At 44.1% G+C, this 24,718-nt stretch overlaps 1 protein-coding gene and 1 non-coding gene across 5 annotated transcripts in view; one reads left to right on the top strand and one right to left on the bottom strand.

Annotated features, from left to right (window-relative positions):
* Positions 1-328: 328 nt before the first annotated feature.
* Positions 329-24,718, bottom strand: part of ADGRG5 (adhesion G protein-coupled receptor G5) — a 46,738-nt gene continuing 22,348 nt past the window's right edge. For all 4 annotated transcript variants that reach the window (XM_061593946.1, XM_061593943.1, XM_061593944.1 and 1 more), the window contains 10 exons: positions 20,441-20,588; positions 17,841-17,975; positions 14,674-14,790; positions 13,172-13,214; positions 11,576-11,685; positions 8,965-9,086; positions 6,514-6,776; positions 3,485-3,584; positions 1,783-2,057; positions 329-1,685 (listed from right to left, as the gene is read on the bottom strand). In XM_061593946.1, the coding sequence (XP_061449930.1) occupies positions 1,600-1,685; positions 1,783-2,057; positions 3,485-3,584; positions 6,514-6,776; positions 8,965-9,086; positions 11,576-11,685; positions 13,172-13,214; positions 14,674-14,790; positions 17,841-17,975; positions 20,441-20,588 (1,399 nt within the window). In that variant the 3' untranslated portion in view covers positions 329-1,599. The remainder of the gene's footprint in view (positions 1,686-1,782; positions 2,058-3,484; positions 3,585-6,513; positions 6,777-8,964; positions 9,087-11,575; positions 11,686-13,171; positions 13,215-14,673; positions 14,791-17,840; positions 17,976-20,440; positions 20,589-24,718) is intronic.
* Positions 12,370-12,529, top strand: LOC133369457 (U1 spliceosomal RNA). The gene has a single exon (XR_009758893.1). It is a non-coding gene; the product is annotated as a U1 spliceosomal RNA (small nuclear RNA).

Raw genomic sequence — 24,718 nt, 5'->3', positions numbered from 1 at the left:
GCCAGGGAGGCGGTGGAGGGCAAGCGAGCAGGCGCAGGTGGGCGGGCAGCTCCCTCCCTGTGATCCATGGCAGGGAGCCTGCTGCGGAAGGGTAGTACTACTCCCCCACCATAACGAGGGTGAGCAAGCGGGGGAAGATAGCGATGCACGGAAAAGCGGAACATCGATCAGCTGTTGTGGGGGGAGCTTCAGGGGCCAAGCACTGTCAGCTGGAGCTCCCCGCACTACAGCTGATCGATGTTCTGCTTTTTGGCGATTTTCACTTTACGGCGGGGGTCTGGTCCCTAACCTGATGTATAAGTGGGCCCCTACTGTAATTTATATTGGGGAAAACAAAACTGTGTCTGCAGGTTGGCCCAGTATTTGAAGACATTTTCCAAAGTCAAGGCATGAGGGACACAATGGGCCCCTTTGGACTTTGGATCCTACTCATGACACCATGTGGGTCAGGAATTGGGATACTCCCTCCCTCAGGGGCCAGGTGTAAAGTGTCTCCATAGATTATTTAATTATAATTATATTTTATGAATTAAGATATTTCTATTCGGCTCTGTAACAGAGCCCTCCCCAAGGTGGCTCACTACAGTAATTAAAAAAATTATTAAAAATGTCAAACATAACAAAGAAAAGGAACAGCAAGTAATCATCAGAACCACAGCAGCATATGGTGACTCCACAGTAGCCATCCCCCCCAGCCTCCAGAACTGCCATTATTTGTTCACTCAATTTAACCAAAAATCCAGACATCAATGCCATCCAGTTTTAATACAGCAGTCTCATCCTGGTTGCCCGTATCAGCTACAACTACACCAGAATGATGTAACCTGCAGTATGCTTTGAACTACGCATTTCCTCTCCCCACCCCCCAATCTCTAGTTCTATTCAGGGCACAGAAAGTCCTTGTGAAGCAGAGGACAGGCAGAGAAGAAGAGAACCTGTCAGTGCATTAGGCAAACTATTCAGGCTGCAATCTTCACAGCTACCTGGGAGTATGTCCCATTTAACACAATGGGACCTGCTTGTGAGTAGACATGTAGAAGATTACATTATAAGTAACCAGCGTCCATGTCTTCTGCAGCCAGAGCTTGGGAAAGTTACTTGTTTGAACTACAACTCCCATCAGCCCAATCCAGTGGCCATGCTGGCTGGGGCTGATGGGAGTTGTAGTTCAAAAAAGTAACTTTGCCAAGCTCTGTCTGCAGCTATGTAGCGTTTAGACTGGGAACTGGGAAACTGTGGCCCTCTAGATGTTGTTGGACTACAACTCCCATTACCTTTGGCCATTGGTCATGCTGGCTGAGGTTGATGGGAGCTGGAGACCAACAATACATGGAGGGCTACAAATTCCCCATCCCTGATTTAGTCCATGTCTTTATATTTTCATTTCTTCCTCCTGTGACGATTCCATTTTGGAAGGCAAAACTCAATAAATTTCATGAATGGATCCGGGAACAATACTAGCCCACCGCTGGGCACTGCCATTTCTGCACTTCATGCACTTACAAAGGCAGTCAGGTCCTTTTGTATTCCAGTGCAATCTTCAAGGTGCTAATCTGCGTCCTTTTGTCCACTGGCTTCACTAGCCATGCGGTGCTGCAGTCATTGAGATGAATGAGAGCACCTTGTTGAGGGATTTTCCTGTGAATGGGACCTCACGGTGCAGTACCAGAGGCAGAAAAAAACACCTGTGAGCAAAGACAACAACTTCAATTGACTTGAGAGTTTTGAAAATTGGAATGCATTAAAAGAGAGATGCATTAGCAACATGACAAGCTCACAAACCTTGAAGTGAGTTGAGGATAGTGAACAGGAAGATCTGTGGAACTGAGAACACCCCGAAGGAGATGAACACCAAGGCCCAGGTTGCACCCAGGAGGCAGGTCAGCCCAAGAACTGTCACCATGTCCTTACAGAAATGCCCTTCGTGCTGATGAGGGTTGGCTCTGAGCTGCCTCAGCCTCCACACCACCAAGGTCAAGACAGCCATATTGAAGACTATGATACCACTGCAGTAAATCAGATTGAGGTGGTGTACTATGGGGGATGTGATCCAGCACCTGGAGCAGAAGAGAAGCCAGTAAGACACTTCTAAATCCTTTTTAATATTTTTATGCCATGGGGAAAAGGTAATACAAGTGGAACCTAGCCATAGCTCGGTGGTAGAACATCTGCTTTGCATGCAGAAAGTCAATCCTGGAGAGCTACTGCCAGTCAGTGTACCCTATGCAGAGCTAGATGAATCAAAGGTCTGGCTAGGTATAAGGCAGCTTCCCATGACTATAATTCACAGAGCTGTCAAGATGGCCTCCGCCAGCTCAGTCAGAGAAGCTGCTGGGCAGCAGGGTGGACGGTACACCAGCAGCAACCCTAGTTTACTGTCTCCTTGGTCTGGCACCAGGTGCAGGCCCTCACAGCCAGCTCCAAGACAGAGTGGTTTCCTGGTGAAAGTGATGGAAGTTCTGTAGACCACAGCAACTCCTCCCCCCGTCCCTGCAGCCTGTGCTGGTGTTTCACCAAGTATCCAGGTGGGCAAAGCTGGGTCAGATCAACTCCTCCCAGCTCACCCACCCAGGTCTCGGTAATGCACACCAATTGGCACCTACATCCACGATCAAATTGTGGGTGAGTGTGGTCTTATTGTGTACTGATCTGGCATTAAACAATAACACACACAGGCCAGTGGGCATAGTAGATGAGCAACGAGGAACCCATCCATGAAAGGAGTGGGAGTGAGGAACAAGGCATAGATAGCTTTGCCCTTGTCTTCTATGGTGGTTTACCACCTCCCCATGGCTATAACTCCCTCTACCTATGATTACTGAAATTGGGGTGGCATCACCCATGTTCCTCCTTACTAAGACTCCTCCTAAACACCTGATATGGACCCAATAAAAGCCCACCAACAAAACCTACCTGAACCAGTTATCCCAGTAGGCCTCCACGTATAGTGTTATAGAAGTGCAGCCTGAGATCAGGGACAATCCCTTTTCCTGACTGGGGCTTGTCCATGTCACGCTATACTGCTGAGGTGCTCAGACAACCTCCAAAGTGTGGATAAGCCCTAGCCCTGAACTGCTGAAGAGGGAGTCAAAGGATGGTCTCCACAGTTGTACTGCCCTTTGGAGGCACTTCAAGCAAAAATATGCGTATTGACAGGTAACTATATTTCAGCCTTCCCCACCAGCTATGCTGAGTAGGACTGATGGGAGTTGTAGTCCAAAACATCTGGAGGCCATCATGCTGGGAAAGGCTGCTCTATTTATTCACATTCATTTCATTACATTTGTCTCTCCCTCCCCTGTCCTCCATTTCTTCCTCTCGTCTAAACTTAGATTGTGAACTTCCTGGGGCAGGGACCTGTCATTTGCTTTTGTTACCAAATAAAGAGTCACACACAGTGATGGCACTATACGAAGTAATAATACCCCCATAATGAAATACCTATGAATTTGCAACCAATGCCATTGCTCCTTCTAAAACTCACATGGTACTGTTGCTGTAAGCAGAGCTGGTTTTGATAACATGGAGGCCGTAAATACTGTTCCTGCTCAGGAAGGTGATCATCACAGCTAAGCCAGGGAACCCTGTGGAATCCAAGAATGCATTGTGGTAGAGACACAAAGTAGGTATTAGAATGCTTGCACAATGTTGGGGAACAAAATGAATTGGGCTTGATCATCAAGATGAGAAACAGCAGCTCTGTGGTTAAAAAGACCCTTGTACTCTCTGTCGGCCCAAATAAGGGAAAACTCCCTTAACGTCATCCACAGATGGTACATGACCCCAGCCAAATTATCCAGGATTACAAGATCTATAAATCCAGATTGCTGGAGGTTATGTGGTTATCGTGGAACTTATTGACATATGTGGTGGCTACATTTGCTGAAATTGCTTTAATTACAGGGCAATCCATTACTATATCACCGGAGCTGAAAAACGGAAATGGACTGACTTCAAGTCGATCCCAACTTATGGCGACCCTATGAATAGGGTTTTCATGGTAAGCGGTATTCAGATGGGGTTTACCACTGCCTCCCTCTGAGGCTAGTCCTCCCCAGCTGGCTAGGGCCTGTTCAGCTTGCCACAGCTGCACAAGCCAGGGCCTTCCTTGTCTGCAACTGCTAGCTGGGGGGGCAACTGGGCTCCTTGGGACTATGCAGCTTGCCCACGGCTGCACAGGTGGCAGGACATGTAACCCCTGAGCCACTCACTGTGGGAGTGATCTTTAGCTGGCCCTTGACACCCAGGAGACACAAGCAGGGATTTGAACTCACACACTCTGGATTCCCAGCCAGGCTCTCCTCCCCACTGTGCTTTGTTAAATGTGTTTGAAGGTTCTAACCAAGATGTGTTGTGTAAAGAATTAATTTTATTACTATTGGTGACAGCAGACCTTGAAATCGCTCATAAATGGCGTATATTGGATGGACAGTCGCATTGGCAGAGAAACTAACTGCACAGATCAGAATAGCACAAGATCAAGCAAGAAAGACAAATCTGAACTTGTGTGATTCCCCTTCATTCAGTTTATTAATATCCACAATATATGGAGCCATCCTCCCAATACACGTGGCCATTTATGGAGGTCTGTTCTGGAATAATGATTAATCTTTGGTTTGCCAATTTCCAAATATCTAGCTCTTCTATTATTGGATTTGTCTCTTTCCTTGTTTCCTGTCTGTTGTTTATGTTTCTGTAAGTTATATAAAATGTTAATAAAAATATATTTTTAAAAAGCTTGCACAATGCATCCTGAGGGCAATTGCACATGGAGGATTAGGCACACTCATTGCATGCTCTGCAAACCCCCAAGGCATAAGAGAGCCTACCTAGATCCTCTACAGCACAGTCTACATCTGGAATCGTGTGGTTTCAATGTCCTAAACCTAAACCCCCAAAGATGCTCAAAGATTTTGTGTAGTTAGCATTTCTAAGTGATCCGACCTGATTCACACTTGGATTGGAACACAAGTTATTCCTCACATTTTGCACTTTTGAATTTGGTGATACAGTTCTTGGCTAAAAGAGCATACCAAAATGCATATTTTAGATTCAATGTGTTTTAAAATGTGTAATTTAGGATAAAATTAGGGATGGAATCCTCTTTTTTTACGCTCTGTTTTAAGTGTGTCCTCCTGGTGGTTGTTAATGATCCAGTTCTTTTTCCTGTGATATGTTTTCATTTTTCCAATCTCCAGTTTTTATTTTTATGCTTTGCAGATAATTATCGATATTATAATCGCTATTTATTAATGAGTCTCCACTGGTATTGATCTTTATTCTGAATGCTGTAATTATTGCCTGTTTATATTCCTTTTCAAGTGCATTGCAGAGCAGATTAAGGCAGATAATGAAGTCAGTGTCTTCCCCTCTGCTGCTTACAATCAACACCTCATTCCCCCCCCAATGCTTTCTGTTTATCAGGTACAATCAACACTTCATTGACATCAGTGAAAGGGAACACACATTTGAAGAGTTCACAAAGAAAGTAGATTGATGAAAGTATCACTCACTCCACTGATGATTTCAAAGCAAATTTTTTTAAAAAACGAATCGGAAAAAAAGAAGAATGAATTGGAAACCAGGTGCAGAGAGATGCTACTTCAAAATTCTCTCCACAAAGATAGGGAATATCAGAAATAATAATTAATCCAATGGCAAAACCGATTATTGCAGAAACGGAGCCCATCGCTATATAAAATACATTCAAAAAGTATATTCTAGGGTAAAATGCTGCATCTTCCTTGTATGCGATTATATATGGCATAGATTTCTATCCTCAAGCTGCCACCCCTGAAAAAGAAAGGTACTCTCTGACGCAGGCCCAGAAAAGAGGCCTCAGTCAGCACAAAAAGTTCAGAACACCATTCCTGGATGTTATCTTCAGGTACGGATGGGGAAGAAATTCAATAAGGTTTTAATTTGCACTCCCTGAAACAATATACAAACTGAAACAAAATTATCCTTTGAAATTCACACTTCTTTGAAGTTTTTGCTGCAATTCTTCAATCAAAATATGTGTATAAAACATGCGTATCATCGGAAAGTTTGAATTAAAAAAACGACATTAAACATATACTGGAAAGTGTTTGTAAAAATGTGTATATTAGGCCAAACAACATACAAAAATGTGTTTAATAGGAGAAATGTACCTTAAAATGCTGATGAATTTACATAAGGACTTAAAAAAAAAAGAATCACAGACCAATGCAAAAATATTGCAAACTGAACTTAAGTGCAAAAATGAGAAGCAGAGAAAACCAGAAAGTAACACATTCCTCCCTCCCTCCAAGTAATCTCTCAGACATAGTTTGGTATATTAGATGACTTTGCGAGAGAATTAGACTAATTCAAGAGCAATAGGTCTATCACTGATTATTAGCTCAGTAGAACGTAATAGCTACTGGAGATAAAAATTGCATTTTAATATTTTTAATATTTTTATTCTTGTAAGCAGCCCAGAGAACGTTGTTACTTAGCAACATATAAAATACAAATAATATTGATCCTTACCCCAGCCAACGGAGCAGAGTTTGAGCAGGTAGCGTCTTATGTACGAGTTGTAGACTCTGATCATGAGTATGTAGAGGTGGAAGCCTTCAATGGCCAACCAGGTCAAGCAACAGAGCAAGGAGTAATGGAGAAAGATAGCAGCAACTGTGCATAACCAGTGAACTGGTACTGGGAACTTGCTGGCCAGGAATGACATATTGAGAAGGAAAAGTGCCCCCAGAAGATTCATGTGGATCTTTCTTGTGGAATCATGCTGGATTTTCCTGCAAAAGATAATAAAATGGAATATAAACTGGAGAGTTTTGCTGATTCAGTAAAGGACGTTGCAGATGCTGTGCCGGCATACTGTTTCTAGCACTATTGGGATCTCAAGGGTGCGGAAGTGGTTTTAGGCTTGGGATCTCTGTATCCTTTGCAGGAGAACACTGTACATGCCTACTCAGTCCCAGTATACTCACTGAGATTTACAACCAGGTATGTGTACATAGGATTGTAGTCTTAAAATCCTAAGGATTTCCAGTTTTTGAAAAAAGACAAGTTACTAGTTCTCACAGCTCCAGTTAAGTACAGAACAGGGAATATACAGACCAGGCCTTGATTGAGATCTCTGTAAAAGAGTGTGTTTGCATGTGTGCAAGGGAACCATCTTCATCGCCAATACTTATAGATCACAAATTAATTGCAATTGCCAGCTCAGTCAAAAGAGCAATTCTTTGTGCCATTGTTGTGTTTTCAGTGGAGTGTGATACAGTATAAACCTATTAAAATAAATGCTTACATAACTTCTTATATGTAATACAAAAAAAATCAATTAAAATTATTTTAAAAAACATTATTTTCAATGGATTCCCATTAAAGTCTCATTGAGAAAAATGGGAAAGTTCAGCAGCGCTTGCTTGACTTGCCCCTAAATTAATTTGTGCACATGACTCTCTTTTGAAGCATTTATTGTTCAAAGCTTTTACCTATGCCTCTTCTTGTGTAGAAAACAGGGAAGAGGGATTTAAAAAAGCTTTAATTCTCTCTCTCCTTCCCCCCTCTCCCAATCAGTTCTCCGGATACAAAACTTATCTTAACATAAGTGTTTCCAAAACCCTTCCAGTCTGAGGTCCCTAGAGGCACGCAGAGCAAACGTCCTTAGCATCTGCCCCCATAACAGCATGCAGGGGAAGGGCCATAGCTCAGTGGCAGAGTATCTGCTTTGCATGCAGAAGGTCCCAGGTGCAATCCCCAGTGGAATCTCTGGGTAGGGTTGGGAATGCCTCATCTCTGAAACCCTGGAGAGCCATTTCCAGCGCATGTAGACAATACGAAGCTGAATGGACCAACAGTCTGGCTGAGGTCACTGCATACATTTAAAGCACTCTTTTACTTCTTTGTCATTGTTTCCCCAAAGAATGCTGGGAACGGTAGTTTATTAAGGGTGCTAAGAGCTGTTAACAAACCTGTCACAGAACTACAGTTTCCATCACCCTTAACAAACTAGAGTTCCTAGGATACGTACTTTAAATGTGACTTCAGGATAAAACAGCATATGTTCCAACAGAATAGCCACCACCTCCAAGGCCTTGCAACTCTCCTTCCCCTCTGCCACCTCCACAAACAGCCCAGTGCCAGCATCCTGCTTCCCATCATGGGAGTCAGAAAATCACTCAGACTCCCCTCAGCTCTGTTTTCCCCATTGTCCATGTCATATGGCAGAGACACGGGGCACACAGCCCTCCAGACATTTTAGACTCCAACTCCCACCAACCCCAGCAAGCATAGCCAATGGTCAAGGCAGGATAGAAGTCGGAATCCACCAGCATCTGGAGGGCCACACATTCCTTATCCCTGTCGTATGGGATAGATTTGGCCTCCTGTCCTAGTGACCAGTAGCTGGGGGAGAGGAGCAGACACAAAAGAGGACAGGTCTCCTGCACCTTTAATAGTTGAAGGTGTCATGCAAGCCACATACACTGAAATTCCCTCTTTTACGTAGGTGTTAAAAGTACAGGAGTCCTGCCCCCCACTTTTTTCTGCACCTGGTCACCCTCCCACTAGCTGACTGCTCTATGCTTAGAAATCTAACCCCAATGAGCAAACTTCCACCTGAACTCTTGATATTGCGTAGTTGGCAAAATATTGCTTGTCTTAGTCAATTTCAAATTAGGAGTCCAAAAGGAAAAAAAACTACTCTTTTCTATAGTCTGGGGCTGGAAGTAGCTGATTTTTTTCAATGATTTGAAGGTAGGTTGAAAGAAGGGATCAGTACTCAGAGTGTGCACAATCATTCCACACGCTCAAACAGGTGCTCCAGATTTTTCTAATCTAAAAAACTGCACCTTTGTGGCAGAAGCTTGTGTACCATAGGAAGCAAAACGCCTTAAGCCGCTATTAAAATCATTGCCTAAAATTATTACACAGCAAGTAACTTTTCTCAGATATTGCCTGAAAGAGTACTGCACTTACCTGGAGAAAATGTGTAAGAAGATGGTGAGCAGGCAAGCAAAAGCAGAGATACTGCAGCCTACATCAGTGATATAGGTTAAAGGAACCAATAAACCTTCATCCAGAGTAGCTGGGGAGATTTGCTGAATGAACAGAGAAGGACAAGGATGCAAAGAGAAAAACAGAAGGAATTAAGATGAAATAGACATATATTCTTTGTATAGTTCATTTCCCATCTCTGTTAAATGAGTGCACTTTTAAGAACACAAGGAGAGCCTGCTGGATCTGGCCAGTGACTCATTTAGTCCAGCATCCTGTCCTCAAAGTGACCAACCACATGCCACTTGGAAGCCTGCAAACAGGACCTGAGCACACCAGCACTCTCCCCGTGTGCATTTCCCAACAACTGGCATTCAGTAGCATATTGTCTCCAACACTGAAGGTAGAACATAGGCATCTTGGCTACTGATAGCCTTACGCTCCAGGAATGTGTCTGTAAATGTAAATGTACTGCCTTCAAGTCGATTCTGACTTATGGCGACCCTATGAATAGGGTTGTCATGAGGCTGAGAGGCAGTGACTGGCCCAAGGTCACCCAGTGAGCTTCATGGCTGTGTGGGGATTCGAACCCTGGTCTCCCAGGTCGTAGTCCACCACTTTAACCACTACACCACACTGGCTCTCAAAGCCAAAAAGCCTCTTTTAAAGCCATCCAAGCTGGCAACCCTCATTGCCTCTTGTGGGAGTGAATTCCATCATGTGTGAAGAAATATTTTTTGTTTGGGTCTGTCCTGAGTCTTCCAGCATTCAGCTTCATGGGATGTTCCCAGGTTCTAGTGTTATGAGAGAAGGAGAAAAACTTCTCTCTATCTGCTTTCTCTATACCATATATTATTACATACCCTTCGGACATTCTTTCTTTAACTAAAAAGCGTTAAATGCTGTAATTTTTCCTCCAAGGGGAGTTTTGTACCCCAGTGTAACCCTGAGTTTAAAAACAGTGTTTATTTACACATACCTGCTTCTCTTGCAAATTTACATGCCATCCACATGGGGACGGGGGTCAACTGCTCCTAGCCTAGAGAGGCATGTTTTACACTTCCAAATTTTTTTTTTAAAGCTAAAATAGGAAATAGACTGCCTTTGATTCCGACTTACAGTGACCCTATGAACAGGGTTTTCATGGTAAGCAGTATTCAGAGGTGGTTTACCATTGCCTTCCTCTGAGGCTGAGAGGCAGTGACTGGCCCAAGATCACCCAGTGAGCTTCATGGCTATGTGGGGATTCGAACCCTGGTCTCCTGGGTCATAGTGCAACACCTTAACCACTACACCACACTGGCTCTCTTTTTTTTTAAGCTAAGGATCTGTTTAATAATACAGCCTGTGGGGTGCCCATAGCTGCAGGGACTGCAGAACGCTTCCATGGCCCTTCTGTCTCCACTCCAGTGGATGCAATCAGGCCCAAGGCCCAGAATACCACGCTGGTGTCAGGCAGCAGCTCACACCCAGTTCCACAGGCCCTACAAAAGAGGACCTGGGAGGTGGAGCACAGTGTTGACTGCTGAAAAGGCAATGGTAGCAGCCAGGACCATCTTTGCCATCTGCAGTTCAGAAAGAGGAAGCCATCGCCTTTGGAGAGGAGTCAGTAGCTACGTCCACTGGCACAGAAAGAGCCACCCAAATGGCAAACTCCCCAGACGCTGGAGCAGCAGCAATGCTGGGTGCCGGAACCAAAAGTAAAGAAGGCAAAGGGAATAACCTGGCAAGCCCCTGGAGGCAGCTCCCACCCCAGGGACCACCAATGGTGAGGCTGCTTGGACCAGCCAGCAACACCTAACCGTCTTACTCAGCAACGCTGATCGTTCTTTCACCAGTTACTGCTGCTGTGAAGGGTTATTTTGCAGACATCTAAGCTCACTAGATTGTACTTTTGTATTTCTTTGCCATTTAAGTCCAACCTTGACGCTTGTTCCCTTTACACCCCTCTGTGTGTGTGTGTGTTTGTCATTTGCACACAAGGACATACCTGACAACCTAGGATCACACTCCATGCATGTTTTCATTAACAGCCATGATGCACATCTGGACTGTGAAAAAAGGATCCTATTATTCTACTCCTGATGTGGCTCACTAGCTCATTCCACAAAACGGTTGATGAACTGGCCTCCTTTGATGTCCTTCAATGCCATTTCAGTGTATCATGCCACAAGAGAGCGTGGCACTTTCCTCTCTTTTGCTTTGTTTCCAGAACATCTCTCCTCCCCAGCTTGTACCAATGGGCAATAGCACTGTCAGTGCAGGCATCAGGGGCTTAATTCTCACTATCTTCGACCTGTCCCTGGATTGCACCACTTCAGCCTCGAAGTGGGTGGACTAGGAGTACTGAATGTTCCTGCATACAAAATAAATTGTCTCCACATAAAAAAGCAAGTCGGAGGGAAAGGCTCTAGCCTAGCCATCTCCCCAACATGCTTGTTTTCCATGTGTGAGACATTTTTTCACAGGGGAACTTTCATTCTTTCGAGGCACTTCCCCCCAGTCAGTCTAAAGTGGTGCAGCCCAAAGAGAGGCTGCCCTGTCCGGAGAGAACGTGGACCACAAGAGAGCCATAGAGCGGGAGCCGGCTTACCAGGAGGACAGCGAAATAGGTGAGGTGATTGCACTGGCACAGAACCATGCCCTCCCAGCTTGTATTAGTTTTGCAGCCCCTCTGGCTCCAGTTCCCCACACTGCCCTCTTCTGCCAAAAAAGGAGAGACACAACCATATTTAGAGAGCAGCAACACTAAGGGCTAAACTAGCAATCGTATAAATGCTTTTTTAAAAATACGTAAGTGTGTGAGAGAGAGAAAGAGAGAGATGGGAGTCTTATTTCTAAAATGAGTAAGTGGAGGCATGGTATCCAGATCAGGACCACAGTGGGGGACAAAGAGTTAAAGTCCCCTTATTTCCCTGCCGCCCCCCAAGATTTGTTGTTTTTTAAAAAAACCACCATTCACACATTACCTATATGTCTGAATTACTCCCCTCCAGTCTGACCTTAGGAAAGGCTGATGCCTGCAGTCCTAAGATCTATCTGCATTATCAAAGTCATATGGCAGCACTTTTAACATTTATTTATTCCTTCCCATTCCCTATATGCTCCTCCTTTTGCTAATTTGTAAAGCACTGGAAGGGACTTGTTGTTGTTCAGCAGTTAACACAATATTAGATAAGATTATTAATATTCAGAATGGAAGCTTGATGCATGCATTCCATGCACAAACAGTTCTCAGGACGGCAAGGAATGCTTCAACATAATAATAATTAATAATGATGGAACACACCTTAAATGTCTAGGAGCTATATATAAAAAAGTTCAAAACAGCATAGGGTTTGTCTGTGGGTTTGCAATCTAATAAACAAAAGGCAAAAGGCATTTTGCATCCTCCGGCAAGGAAGATACCATAATCCTGAAGGTGGTTTTCCCAGGGTGAGGCTCATCCATTGCACTCTGGGGGTGCTGACCCCTACAATTTCCCCAAATGAGGGAAACTCGACTGCATAATTTGTGGTAGTGGGGGACTGCGTTCGTGCTTCCCTGTTTGGTGTACAAAGCCCTGTACAGCTTGGGATCAGAATACCTAAAAGATTGCCTTACCCCTTATATACCCAGTCGATCACTGCACCAAGTGAGGGCCTCCTGCAGATACCACCTTATCAGGAGGTCCGCTCTGCACAACATAGGAAGTAGACCTTTAGTGCATTATGGCACCTACCCTTTGAAATTCTCTCCCCTTAAATATTAGACAGGCGCTGTCTCTGTTATCTTTTCGGTGCTTACTGAAGACCTTCCTCTTTCAACAAGCCTTTTAAGTAGAGACCGTATCCCAGTCTGTGACTGTGCTGGAATTGCTTTTTAAGATATTTTTAAAGCTTTTTTAAAAATACATGTTTTGTTTTAATATATTTTAAAGTCTGTTTTTATGATGTTTTAGAGTTTGTTGTTTGCTACCCTGGGCTCCTACTGGGAGGAAGGGTGGGATATAAATTAAACAAACAAACAAATAAATCTCAAATCCCCAGTGGCGCAATACTTTTATGAGGACCAAGTAAAATGTCACAAAATAGCAAGCAAACCTTTGGACCTTTTTTGGGGGGGAGAGAAAGCTGGGAGCTGTGCAGTTGCAAAAGGAGAACAGAATGGGAAGGGAAGAGGCTGGAAAAGAGGCACCTTCTGACATTACCTGTTCCTTCTAACCAAAAGACACAGGTCACATTGGAAGCGGCCTAGGAGGGAAAGGAGAGAACGTAGGAGACAAGTTGATGAAAATGCTTCCTTACTTCTCTGGCAGAATCTCTTCGAGCGATGTGGAAGGTGCATGGCACCTGCAGAAGTGCCTGCCAGATAATGATGATGCACAGCCCCACAATTCCTACCCTCACCATTTGGTCCCCTTTTTAAAAAAAAGCTTTGCCAGATGAGCATTCCCCCTCTTTACAGCTCGAATATAAGAGTGCTCAGCCACAAATGCTCATCAGCGGCTTTCTCTTCAGCACCTGGGTACCCCCCATCTCCTGTACTGGAGTGTAAAAGGGGGAAGACCAGAAGCATGTCTCTCCCCCCCCCGCAGTAGAGCTTTCTCTCCAAAATTGCCCTGCCAGCCCCTACCTCAAAAATTCTTAAGGACTAGAGGTAGGGATGGGGGAGAAATTTGATTCGGTTCACATTTAAAGCCGAAACTACCATATTTGCACTTTCCAAAACAATCTGAGAACTGAAACATGGCCATCCTTCAAAATTCGCACTTATGCAAATTTTGCAGTGCAGTTCTCTAACCAAAATATGTTTACAAGAATGCATAAATGTGCAAGCAAAAATGTGCATAAAAATGAATATATTGGTGAAAATAATATACAAAAAGGCATTATATTAGGAGAAACTGCTTGCAAAAATGTGTATGTTAGTCAAAACTGGATACAAAAATGTGTTTGGTAGGAGAAATTCATGTTAAAATGCTGAAGAGTTTTCATAAGGATTTTTTTTTTTTTAATAGCAAATTGCTTCAGAAATGTGGAGAACTGAATTTAAGATTGGGGGGAAAAGACACTGAGAGAACAAAAATTGACAGATTTTTCCATCTCTAACTAGAGGACTTATGAAACTATTACGGAATTGGTAAAATGCAGCTGAAGCATGAATGGATCAATCAACCTGATAAATGCTGGTCTTGTGCAGTGAAACAGACTATCTGTGGCATTAGACATGTTACACTGACTGTGCACAGGGGCTTTGCAGGCACCACTGATCATGCCTGTCAGTACCTACAAAAACTACTTTTGACCCAGCCACATCTTTACCTGCTCCACATCTCATGTCAAGGATAGGGCAGGAGGGCATGGCTTGGCGAAAACAAGGTCGTGGGCCAAATGGGGAAGCCTGGTGGCCCTAATTAGACCAGCAGACTGCAGGCTGTTGCCTCACTCCCCCCTTCCCCCTCCCATTCCTTACAGAATGGTTTTGCTTCATTCTCCTAGGGGCTGGTAAGAGCAGGGCAGGGCAGGGTAGCCAACATAGTGTACACCAGATGTTGATAGATTACAGTTCTCATCATTCCTGACCATTGGCCATGCTGGTTGGGACTGATAGTAGGTGGGGTCCAACAACACCTGGAGGGCACTGTGTTGACTACCCTTGAAACAGGGCAAAAGCTTATTGGGTGGGAACTGTGGCAGCACCACTACTCACCAGTGTGTGGTTGTGCCAAAACCTGATCTCCACTGGTTGAGTGAGATTAGTAATGCTCAGGTTTCCAAGGGTGGCCCCTACGATGTCATCATTCAGCAGGGAGTGGGTCTTTCCATCCTACAAGGCAACGAACAAAAAAATTTGGCTGCAATTTGCAAAGGATGTGTGCAAACCTGTGGTTCTGTTGAGGCTGAGGATCGAGCTTCTTATTTGCTGAACTACTTGTTATATGGCATTTCTACAGTGGATCTCTTGGGCACCTTTTTGAAAAGGTTGCACGATTGACCTTTGAAATGTCAGCCTACGTTTTTGTTGTACAGGAGCAATACAGCTGAAGCTTGCAATTTGCAGATAGATTCACCAAGAGAGGTGCCAGAAATTCACATGACTACAGTGGACGGACAGGTGATTGATAGGAAAAGTGGTAAATTTCAGTAACAAGTATGTAGCATTATTGATGTACATTCAATTTTAAAATAATTATTTAATTTTAAAGCAGTACGTGATGGTATATGTTTTATAAGTGGTTTGAAACAATATACTGTGTTCTTTTTAAAAAAAATGTTTTTAAAGTTGTTTTGTTTTAGTGTATTTTAAGGTCTTTTTATGATGTTTTAAAATGTTTTTAGCATTTCTGTTTGCCGCCCTGGATTCCTGCTGGGAGGAAAGGCGGGATATAAATCAAATAATAAATAAATAAATAAATATGAGTGAAAATAACATACAAAAATACATTATATGGTGAGAAATTGCTTGCAAAAATGTGTACATGAGTCAAAACTGCCTACAAAAATGTGTTTATTAGAAATTCACATTAAATGCTGGAAAATTTTTATGAAGATATTTAAAAAACAAATGAACATTTCTGCCGAAATGTGGAGAACTAAATTTAAGAGTGAAAAAATGAGAAACTGAGAGAACAGAAAGTGACAGATCTTTCCATCCCTATAAGCAACATAAAAACATTGAACAGCAATAGAAAGCAACCATTAAAATAATTGGCTGCTCAAACATTTTAAACAGCTGCATAGGCCTGTTGGCCTAAAAAAGTCTTCAAGAGATGCCTGTAAGTCAAAAGCAAGGATGCCTGCCGAATCTCTGCTGGAAGAGTGTTCCATAGCATGGGACTGGAGATATTAAATGCCCAACTTCTGGTTGAGGCCAGTTGGGCTTCTGTAACACGGGGGACAACTAACAGCACTCTTCTAGATGATCTCAACGATTGGGCTAGGATATCCTGGTATCCTGGACCCAAATTGTTGAGGGCTTTGTCTTTTAACACAAGAGCCTTGAACCTGGCTCAGTAGCGTATGGGCAGCCAGGGCAGATGCTTGAGGGGGGGGTCACATGCTGTTGGCTGTCTGCCCCCATCAGCAGTCTAGCTGCTGCATTCTGCACTAGCTGGAGCTTCTGGACCAGGCCTGGGGGCAGCCCCACATGTGTGAGTCTATGTGAGCATGTGTAAAACCTAGCCTGCTGTACAAAGGTAAAATTTACATTTGTGTTGTGACCCAGGACTGGGGGGAGGGCTTGCAGGAGGAGGACTCTGACTTTGAGGACACGGGCACGGGACAGAGGAGGAAGGATCTCAGTGCACCCAAATCTCACCTCCTCCCGTGGAAGCGCAGGTAGAGCTGTCAGAAGTTGCTTCTGAGGACATGCCCCTTTCTCCTGTGCCTGAGAAGCCACCTGATCCACTTGCTGATTCCCAGCCAGGCGCTCAGCAGTTTCCCATCCTTATGCAGTCAGCTAGCCCCCATCATTCGGGGAGAGGTCCAGCCCCTTTCCCCCCGCTCTCACAGAATTCAGAGGCACAAAGGACGGCTGGCGGGGGTTGGGAGGAGCCATTGTTTCCGCACGAAAGTGAAACCTATTTAAGGGGGCATTAACAAGGAGGGGGTGCTGACTGTCTGTAACCGGAGGCTTGCTTAGTCAGCCCTAGTCAGGGAAATAGTTCTTTGAAATGATAGTTAGGTGAATGAGTTGAAGGGCTTTTGATATAACTGTAACTTTAATAAAAAGAGAAAACCTTACCTAACCGTGTACGGCTGCGTTCCTCGGCTCTGGAAGGGGCAATTTGTTGCTCCGCCCACTTTTGCCTATGTCTCCACCCACCACTGGCATGTCCCCCCCTCTCGCCCAAATGATGTCCAGAAGGGAATGTGCCATTCAGGCTGAAGAAGTTTCCCCACTATTGGTTCAGACACTGGGTGTGCTCATGCAGCGATAAGGGAAAGAACTTCATTCTCCAAGGCACTGATATATTTGTGTTTCTATTTATAGCAGGGGTGAGGGGTTCTTTTTAATCTGGATGTGACCTTCCCTCTTGGCCAACCATCCAGGCTGTGCATGCCAGCAGTGGGAGTGACCAAGACAAAGTGAGCATGGCCAAAGTGGGCATCGCCCCGCACCCACACCACTCCCTCGTTGTCTCTTCATGGCTGTTTCCCACTCAGCTGAGCAGAAGGGGGGGATTGCTAGGAGGGGATGTTTAAGCACCCCTCCTCCAAATTCCTCCCCTGTTCAGCTGAAAGAGATGACCAGCAGCAGAGGGATCTGCTTCCTTGGAAACCACCACTTTAAGGTGCTCCAGGCACTGCGAGGCTGCTGCTCCCAATGGACCCAGCTTCCCGTACCCTTTCCTGGAAAAGGGGAAGGGTGAGAGGAGCCACTGGGAATTTGTGGCAGGGAAATGGATGCAGCCATGAATGGGATTGGCATATGATTGTATTGTCATAACGTGTAAGCAGGCTTAGTTACAGTAGGGCATGATGGGGATTCAAGTTGTGTCAAAGGCATATGTAAAAGGTGGCTGTTGAGGAGAGATTTAAAAGGGAAGGAAGAGTTGGCATTGCATAAAAACCAACAAGGAAGAAGGCATTCCCCAAGCTGGTGACCTCCATATTTTGGAGCACAGCCATGCTAAGTAGTGCTGATGAAATCTGTAGTCCAAACATCTGGAGGACACCAGACTGCAGGTCTTCAGATGCTGAATGTGACGGAGCTGGATAAGGAAGGGTCACATGCAAGGATGTGTACAAATACAAATTACCCAGAAAGAACCACATGATTTGACTTTAGGGAGGCATGCAGTTGTGCCGTGCCCAGCCTCCACCTCCATCATTCCATTAAGCAGTCCTCAACCTCCTCAGGTGGGAAGTGCCTACCTGAAAGAGGCAAGAGGTTTTCAGGTAAATGCAGGTAAGTCGCATCTCCTTTGCAGATGTGCCCTGGGCTCTCTCCACCAGCTCAGTTGGGAAATGCATGGCATGTCGGGTTTGGTTCTTCAGGGACATGTTGCTCTGTTCACAACAAAACAGACGTGTACACATTGGAAAATATTCTTTTTTCATTCGAAAGCATTTTTGTACCACCTGCCATTAAAATATAATGCCAATAAATAGCAAGAACAATACAATAAAAATGGAATTTGCAAATACGTTAACCAATGCTTGGGTTACTGTGGCTAAGCTATCAGAATTATATAGCCATGTGAGTGGCTGTATACTATAGTCAGCATGGATTTTTTGCATTTCCGCAATATTAAATCGAAAATACCCCCCATGCCATTCTGATGCTTCCCATAAACTCATTTCAAAACAACACTTTACAAACCTTATAGTCCTGAACTCAGAAACACTTGCTTAACAACCCTCTAAATATTCATGGCAATACACAAAACAGTCAGAGAAAATCGAGAGTTCAAAGTGTAAAAAGAGAGAGAGAAAAACCAGATCCCTTTTAGACTTCTGTCAGAGTTCTCATAATCTGTTGAAATTTATTAAAAATCAGCCATGTTCACAGAGTACCTGTAATCCTATTACTGACCTTGCCCCATACTCTGACTTTCATCTTCTCCAGTTTAAAAGTTTAAAAAATGCCTGGTTGATTTTTAATTAATTTAAGAAATTGAGCATTGAACTCAGTGATAATGTTGGGCACGCTCAGTAAGAACCAACTGTCAGTGTTCTAAAAGCCAGACTCCCAGCTGCTGGGCTTGCCTAATCAGGGGGCCACACCCACAGCAGATCTTTATTCCACTTTAAATAGTCATGGCTTCTCCCAAAGAATCCTGGGAAGTGTAGTTTGTGAAGGGTGCTGAGAGGAGACTCCTATTCCCCTGACAGAGTTCCAGAGGCCAGAGCGGTTTAAGTCAGCCGCTCTGATTGAAACTCTATGAGGGGAACAGGGCGGTTCCTAGCAACTCTCAGCACCCTTCACTAACTACACTTCCCAGGATTCTTTGGGAGAAGCCATGACTATCTAAAGGGAAATAAAGGTCTGGTGTGGATGTGGCCAGGGACAGCTTTGGGTTAAATTTGGGTGGGAAGCTACATGTGTCCGATGTATAATAAAAAGGTGGTGGAAACCCTGAAAAAGAATGATACTGTTCACAATAATAATAATACATTTAATTTATGCGTCGCCTATCCGACCAATGGCCACTCTAGGCGACTTACATGTGAAAAATTAAAACACAATACAATAATACAAAATACAAAATGGAGTGTTTTCCTTTGGAAAGGAAAAGGGCTTCCCTCTGCAAAGTGCCCACCCATCCAAGCTCCTCCCTCCCCCCTGCCTCCCTCCCCCTCCCCTTCCTGCACCTCCCGCAGGTCAGTTTCACCTATCCTAAGCATCACTGTACCGAAGTAAATCCCACTGAAAGAGAGCATGCAAATGATCAAACCTGCCCTCCCTCCTCCGCCCTCCTATCCCCTCCCTCTAGCCCCTTCCCTCCCCTTTCTTCACTCCTCCCTTCCCCTCCCCCTCCTCCTCCTTCCTCTCCCTTCCCCTTCCTTTAGTGAAGGAAACTTCACTAAAATTGCAAAGTAAACCAAACATATTTAAAGTGACTATCCGAACTAGTAACTATTCCTCCCTGCTAAAACAAGATCAGCACAGCACATGTCTTGTTTCTGTTATTTGGGCTGATTGCAGACATGCCTCTGAGCATATGGTGAGTGGTGGCGACATGTTACCATATTCGTCCAAGCTACACAGGAAGTGGATTGAACTGTGAAAGACCAACCCAAATTGTGTTTGTATTTTTGCAAATTTGTAGGGCAGAGATATTGATCTCATAGAGGAGGTCAGGTCTCCTGCTCCCCTGGTGCATTCACTATAGCTGCCCAATTTCCCTGCTTTTTAAAGTTTGATAGAAATATCTGTTGGCTATAGGTACATTCTTAAATTGCTAGGTTTTTTGCCTATTAAAATGTAAATGTATTGCCTTCAAGTCGATTCCGACTTATGGCGACCCTATGAAGAGGGTTTTCATGAGGCTGAGAGGCAGTGACTGGCCCAAGGTCACCCAGTGAGCTTCATGACTGTGGGGGGATCTGAACCCTGGTCTCCCAGGTCATAGTCCAACACCTTAAAGCCTATTAGTGAATATTATATTACAAACTCAGACAAATTTAACAGGGCAGTATGGTCAAGGAATAGAAGGTTTAATGACACAAAGATGGGACCCAAGCAGTACCAAAACCTGCTATCTTTGACCCACAGCCACTGATTGAATAGAAACAGTAGAACATAGGGGTACATTACACAATAATTCTTTGGGTTCTTACAAACCATCAGTAATTCTGAAAAACCTCCTAAGAAAATCTTTCTCCCTGCACATTGTGATGTCTGGTTTTCTGTATATTTTTTGCGTAAGAATTCTGCTACAGCAGAGTGTGGATCATAAACAGCATTTATGCCAGATAGCATGACTCAAGCAACAAGGGGGCAGGGTGTGCGGAAAGGAAAAGATACAGACCATTACGTTGTCACTGCTGATACTCAGCCCTCTGAAATCTCTTGGGTTTATCCTGAATATTAAAGTTATAATATCATTGTGTACAACAGTGAGATTCTTTCCCGGGAAACTGGCTTGCAGCAAGGTTTTCTCCAAATTTTGTTTGGCTCTGTAATAGATAATTGTTGAGAGAAAGAATGTAAATACTTTAGAGGTGAACCTGCACTTGTAACCACAGAACTCCTGAGAGCCTCAGTGCTCCAGGTGGGCCAACAGGGGCTAGCACTGGTTGTGAGGATTATTTACTTACTTCTGCTATTACATTTATATCCCATCTTTCCTCCAAGGAACTCAAGATGGCATACATGATTCTTCCCCCCCACGTTACCCTCACAACAACCCTGTGAGGTAGGTTAGGCAGAGAGACACCAGCAGTTCTGATTTTTAACCTAGCAATGGATGACTGTGAGCCGCGCACCATTTAGAATTTCCCAGAGTGTCCTGCCAGAGCACTATATTGACATGTTGTGGGGAAATTTGAAATGCAGGTGGCTGCCAAAGGCTTGTTGCCACTACTGATGCACCTGCTGATGCTAGGGTGGGCAACAGACAGCAATTTGCCAGGCCCTCCCTCAAACCTGGAGCCATGGTGGGCTAGGCTTGGGGACCCAAGAAGAGACTAGTAAGGCCCACAGTCTTTATGTTTGAGTGTCCAACTTTAAAATAAGACATGAAGCAGTGGGGTTTCTTCTGCCCTCCAGCAAAAAGTATTAGAAGAAACTTTGGCTTTTTCATCACACACTTCATTTATAGTTTAAAAAGGAATTCACTAATAGGCAAAAAACCTTGCGGTTTAAGAATGTACCTATAGCCCACAGATATTTCTATCAAACTTTAAAAAGCAGGGAAATTGGGCAGCTATAGTGAATGCACCAGGGGAGCAGGAGACCTGGCCTCCTCTCTGACATATTGTACTGCCCTATAAATTTGTCAAAATGCAAACACAATTTGGGTTGGTCTTTCACAGTCCAATCCACTTGCTGTGTAGCTTGGAAGGATTTATATACTGCCCTCTTGCAAAACATCAGGGTGGTGCACAGCAACATAAAACTTTTAAAAACAATACAAAACCAATGCAAGTTACCCAGCTGACTCTCTCTCTCTCTCTCTCAAATAGCACACTCAGGTGGTGGTAAGGGCCAAATCAAGAGGATTGTGGCCAAAAGAGGGCCACTGAGGAACAGGAGGTTCATATTAATTAGCGTGGTTGGGAGAACCCTGAGTCTGCAAAAGTAAAAAACAAAACAAAAACAAATCTTTAAAAAAACTATAGGGACAAAAAAAAGCCCTCTCCCCAACAACAAAAACTCTAGCCTGCTGAGGACTGAGCATGCCTGGTAGCCACAGAATGTTTACAAAGCAGTTTGTTGCAGGTCCCACATGTTCACTCTTAGGCCACATCCACACCAAACGTTTATTCCACTTTAAAGAGCCATGGGTCCCCCCAAAGAATCCTGGGAAGTGTAATTTGTGAAGGGTGCTGAGAGTTGTGAGGAGAACATTATTCCCCTTACAGAGCTCTAATGGCCAGAATGGTTTCACATTCAGCCTCTCTTCCCAAATAATTATGAGGATTGTAGCTCTGTGAGGGGAATAGGGTGTCTCCTAAACTCTCAGTACCCTTCACAAACTATACTTCCCAGGATTCTTTGGGGAAAGCCAGGACTGTCTAAAGTGGCAGGGCTGGCCCCAGGCATGCTAGGACCCTTGGGCACCAGCTTGCCTTGGGCCCTGGCACGTGCACGCGCATGCACGCACACATGCATGCGCAGCCACGCATGTGCCCTACCTACCTGTCTCCTGTCTTTTGCGGCTATGTGGGCTGCACATGCAGCACTACCATTAACCAAGATGGCACCCAAGGTTTCCCTAAGGGGCTGAAGCCTTCACCACCATCTTGGTTGATGGCACTCATGCGTGCTATGTGCGTGCATCTGTGCTGCCAACCAAGATGGTGGCAGGGGCATCAGCACCTTAGGGAAACCTTGGCCGCCATCTTGGTTAATGGTAGCGTTGCACGCACACTGCACACACACTGCACACAGCCCCAAAAGAAGTCAGCAGAGAAAGGTGGAGGGAGGGAGGGAATGGCGGGCAGCTTGGAAGCTCCGTGGATCACAGAAGGGGAGTGGAGGGGCTCCTCAGGGGCCTTGTAGCCCCAGGGGCCCTCAGCCAGGGTCCCACCTAGCCACCCTTTGGAGCTCACCCTGTAATGTGGAATAAATGTCTGGTGTGGGTGTGGCCCCATGATTAGGCAAGCCAAACAGTCTGGCTTTTAGAACACTGGCAGCTGGTTCTTACTGAGCATGCCTGCGTGATCATAGATTCCAATGTTAAATTTCTTAATTAATTAAAAATCAGCCATGCATTTGTTTAACTTTTAAACAGCAGACAATGATCAGAGTATGGGGCAAGGTCAGTAATAGGATTACAAGTACTCTGTGAACATGGCTCATTTTGAATTAATTCCAACAGATTATGAGACCACTGACAGAAAAAAGTCCAACATGGGTCTGGATTATTTTTCTCTTGTTGTAGACTTTGAACTCTAAATTCTCTGTTTTGTGTATTGCCATGAAAACTTAGAGGGTTGTTAAGCAAGCATTTCTGAGTTCAGGACTATAAATTTGTAAGGTTTTGCTTTGAAATGTGCTTATGGCAAGCAGCAGAATGGTATGTAGGGCAAGTATTTTCAATTTAACATTGCAGAATGCAAAAAATCCATGTTGGCTGTATAATATGGTATGTTTGTATTTCGTTTTCTGGTATCTGTACCCACTTAGAGGTTTTTACAATTGACTAGTTTATAAATTCTGTTAAGTAAGTAAGTAAATATCCTATTTTTGGAAGTGGCACTGACCCTGTGAAATGATGTCCCTAATGAGGTTTGCCAGGGCCCAACACTTCATTCTTTGAGGCACATGGCTGTTTCAGAAGGCTTTCAGCATTTTCAATTTAAGAGCTGCTGACTCCATGATTACTGATAGTTTGATTTTTGTCATTAGTTTTATATATTGTAAGATGTTTTTTATTATGTGAGCTGCTTTGGGTTGTATCCAACTATGTCCTACTTAGAGTAGACTAAGTTGAAATGGAATGGAAATGGACTGCCTTCAAGTCGATCCAACTTATGGCGACCCTATGAATAGGTTGTTCATTGTAAGTGGTATCCAGAGGGGATTTACCATTGCCTCCCTCTGAGGCTAGTCCTCCCCAGCTGGCTAGGGCCTGCTCAGCTTGCCACAGCTGCAAAAGCCAGCCCCTTCCTTGTCCGCACCAGCTGGGGGACAACTGAGCTCCTTGGGGCTATGCAGTGTATCCACAGCTGCATAGGTGTCAGGGCACGTAACCCCTGAGCCACTCACTGTGGGGGTGATCTTTAGCTGGCCCTTGACACCCAGGAGACACGAGCAGGGATTTGAACTCACAGACTCTGGACTCCCAGCCAGGCTCTCCTCCCCACTGTGCTATACCAGCATGGACCTAAGTTAATGATGTGTATTATTTTCATTGGTTCTACTCTGAGTAGGACTAACATTGGATACAACCCTTTGAGTTCACTTTGTGAAGAAAAGTAGGATAGAAGTTACTAATTAATTGTGGCAGCATCTACTCTGTGGAACTCCCTACCTATTGACATCAGGCAGGCACTTTTGCTGTATTCCTTTCAGCGCCTGCTTAAAACCTTTCTGTTTAGGCAAGCCTTTCCATACACATAGATGTTGATCTGTTTTAATCTTTTTAGTTAATAGCTGTTTTAATTGTTATAAATAGGTTTTTAATTATTTGTTTTTAACTATTTTACTGATAATTTAATGTTTTTATAAACTGCTTAGATGTCTTTACATTCAAGAGAAGTATAAATTTTGTAAATAAAAAATTAGCTGAATACTCATTCCTAGGTAGAGATGAGGGAGAAATTTGTTTGGTTCACTTTTTATTGTGAACCTACCAAATTCACATTTCCAGAACTAATGCGCAAACCGAACCCAGATCTTCTTTGAAATCTGCACATCTCCAAATGTTGTGATGGAGTTCTCCAACCAAAGAGTGTCTATGAAAATGTGTACATTAATGAGAAGTGCACACAAATGAATACATGCGTAATAATAATTTACAAAAATGGATTCGCTTAAGGAAAAAATGTTTGTAAAAATGCACATACTAGGAAAAATTGTAACTAAGAAATGTATATATTATGAGAAATGCATTTGAATTTTCAAGGTGACTTTTTTTTCA

Source organism: Rhineura floridana, chromosome 13 (genome assembly GCF_030035675.1).
Source record: "Rhineura floridana isolate rRhiFlo1 chromosome 13, rRhiFlo1.hap2, whole genome shotgun sequence".
NCBI lineage: Eukaryota > Metazoa > Chordata > Lepidosauria > Squamata > Rhineuridae > Rhineura > Rhineura floridana.
Note: the sequence above shows the minus strand (reverse complement) of the source record. Positions and strands in the feature narration are given on the sequence as shown.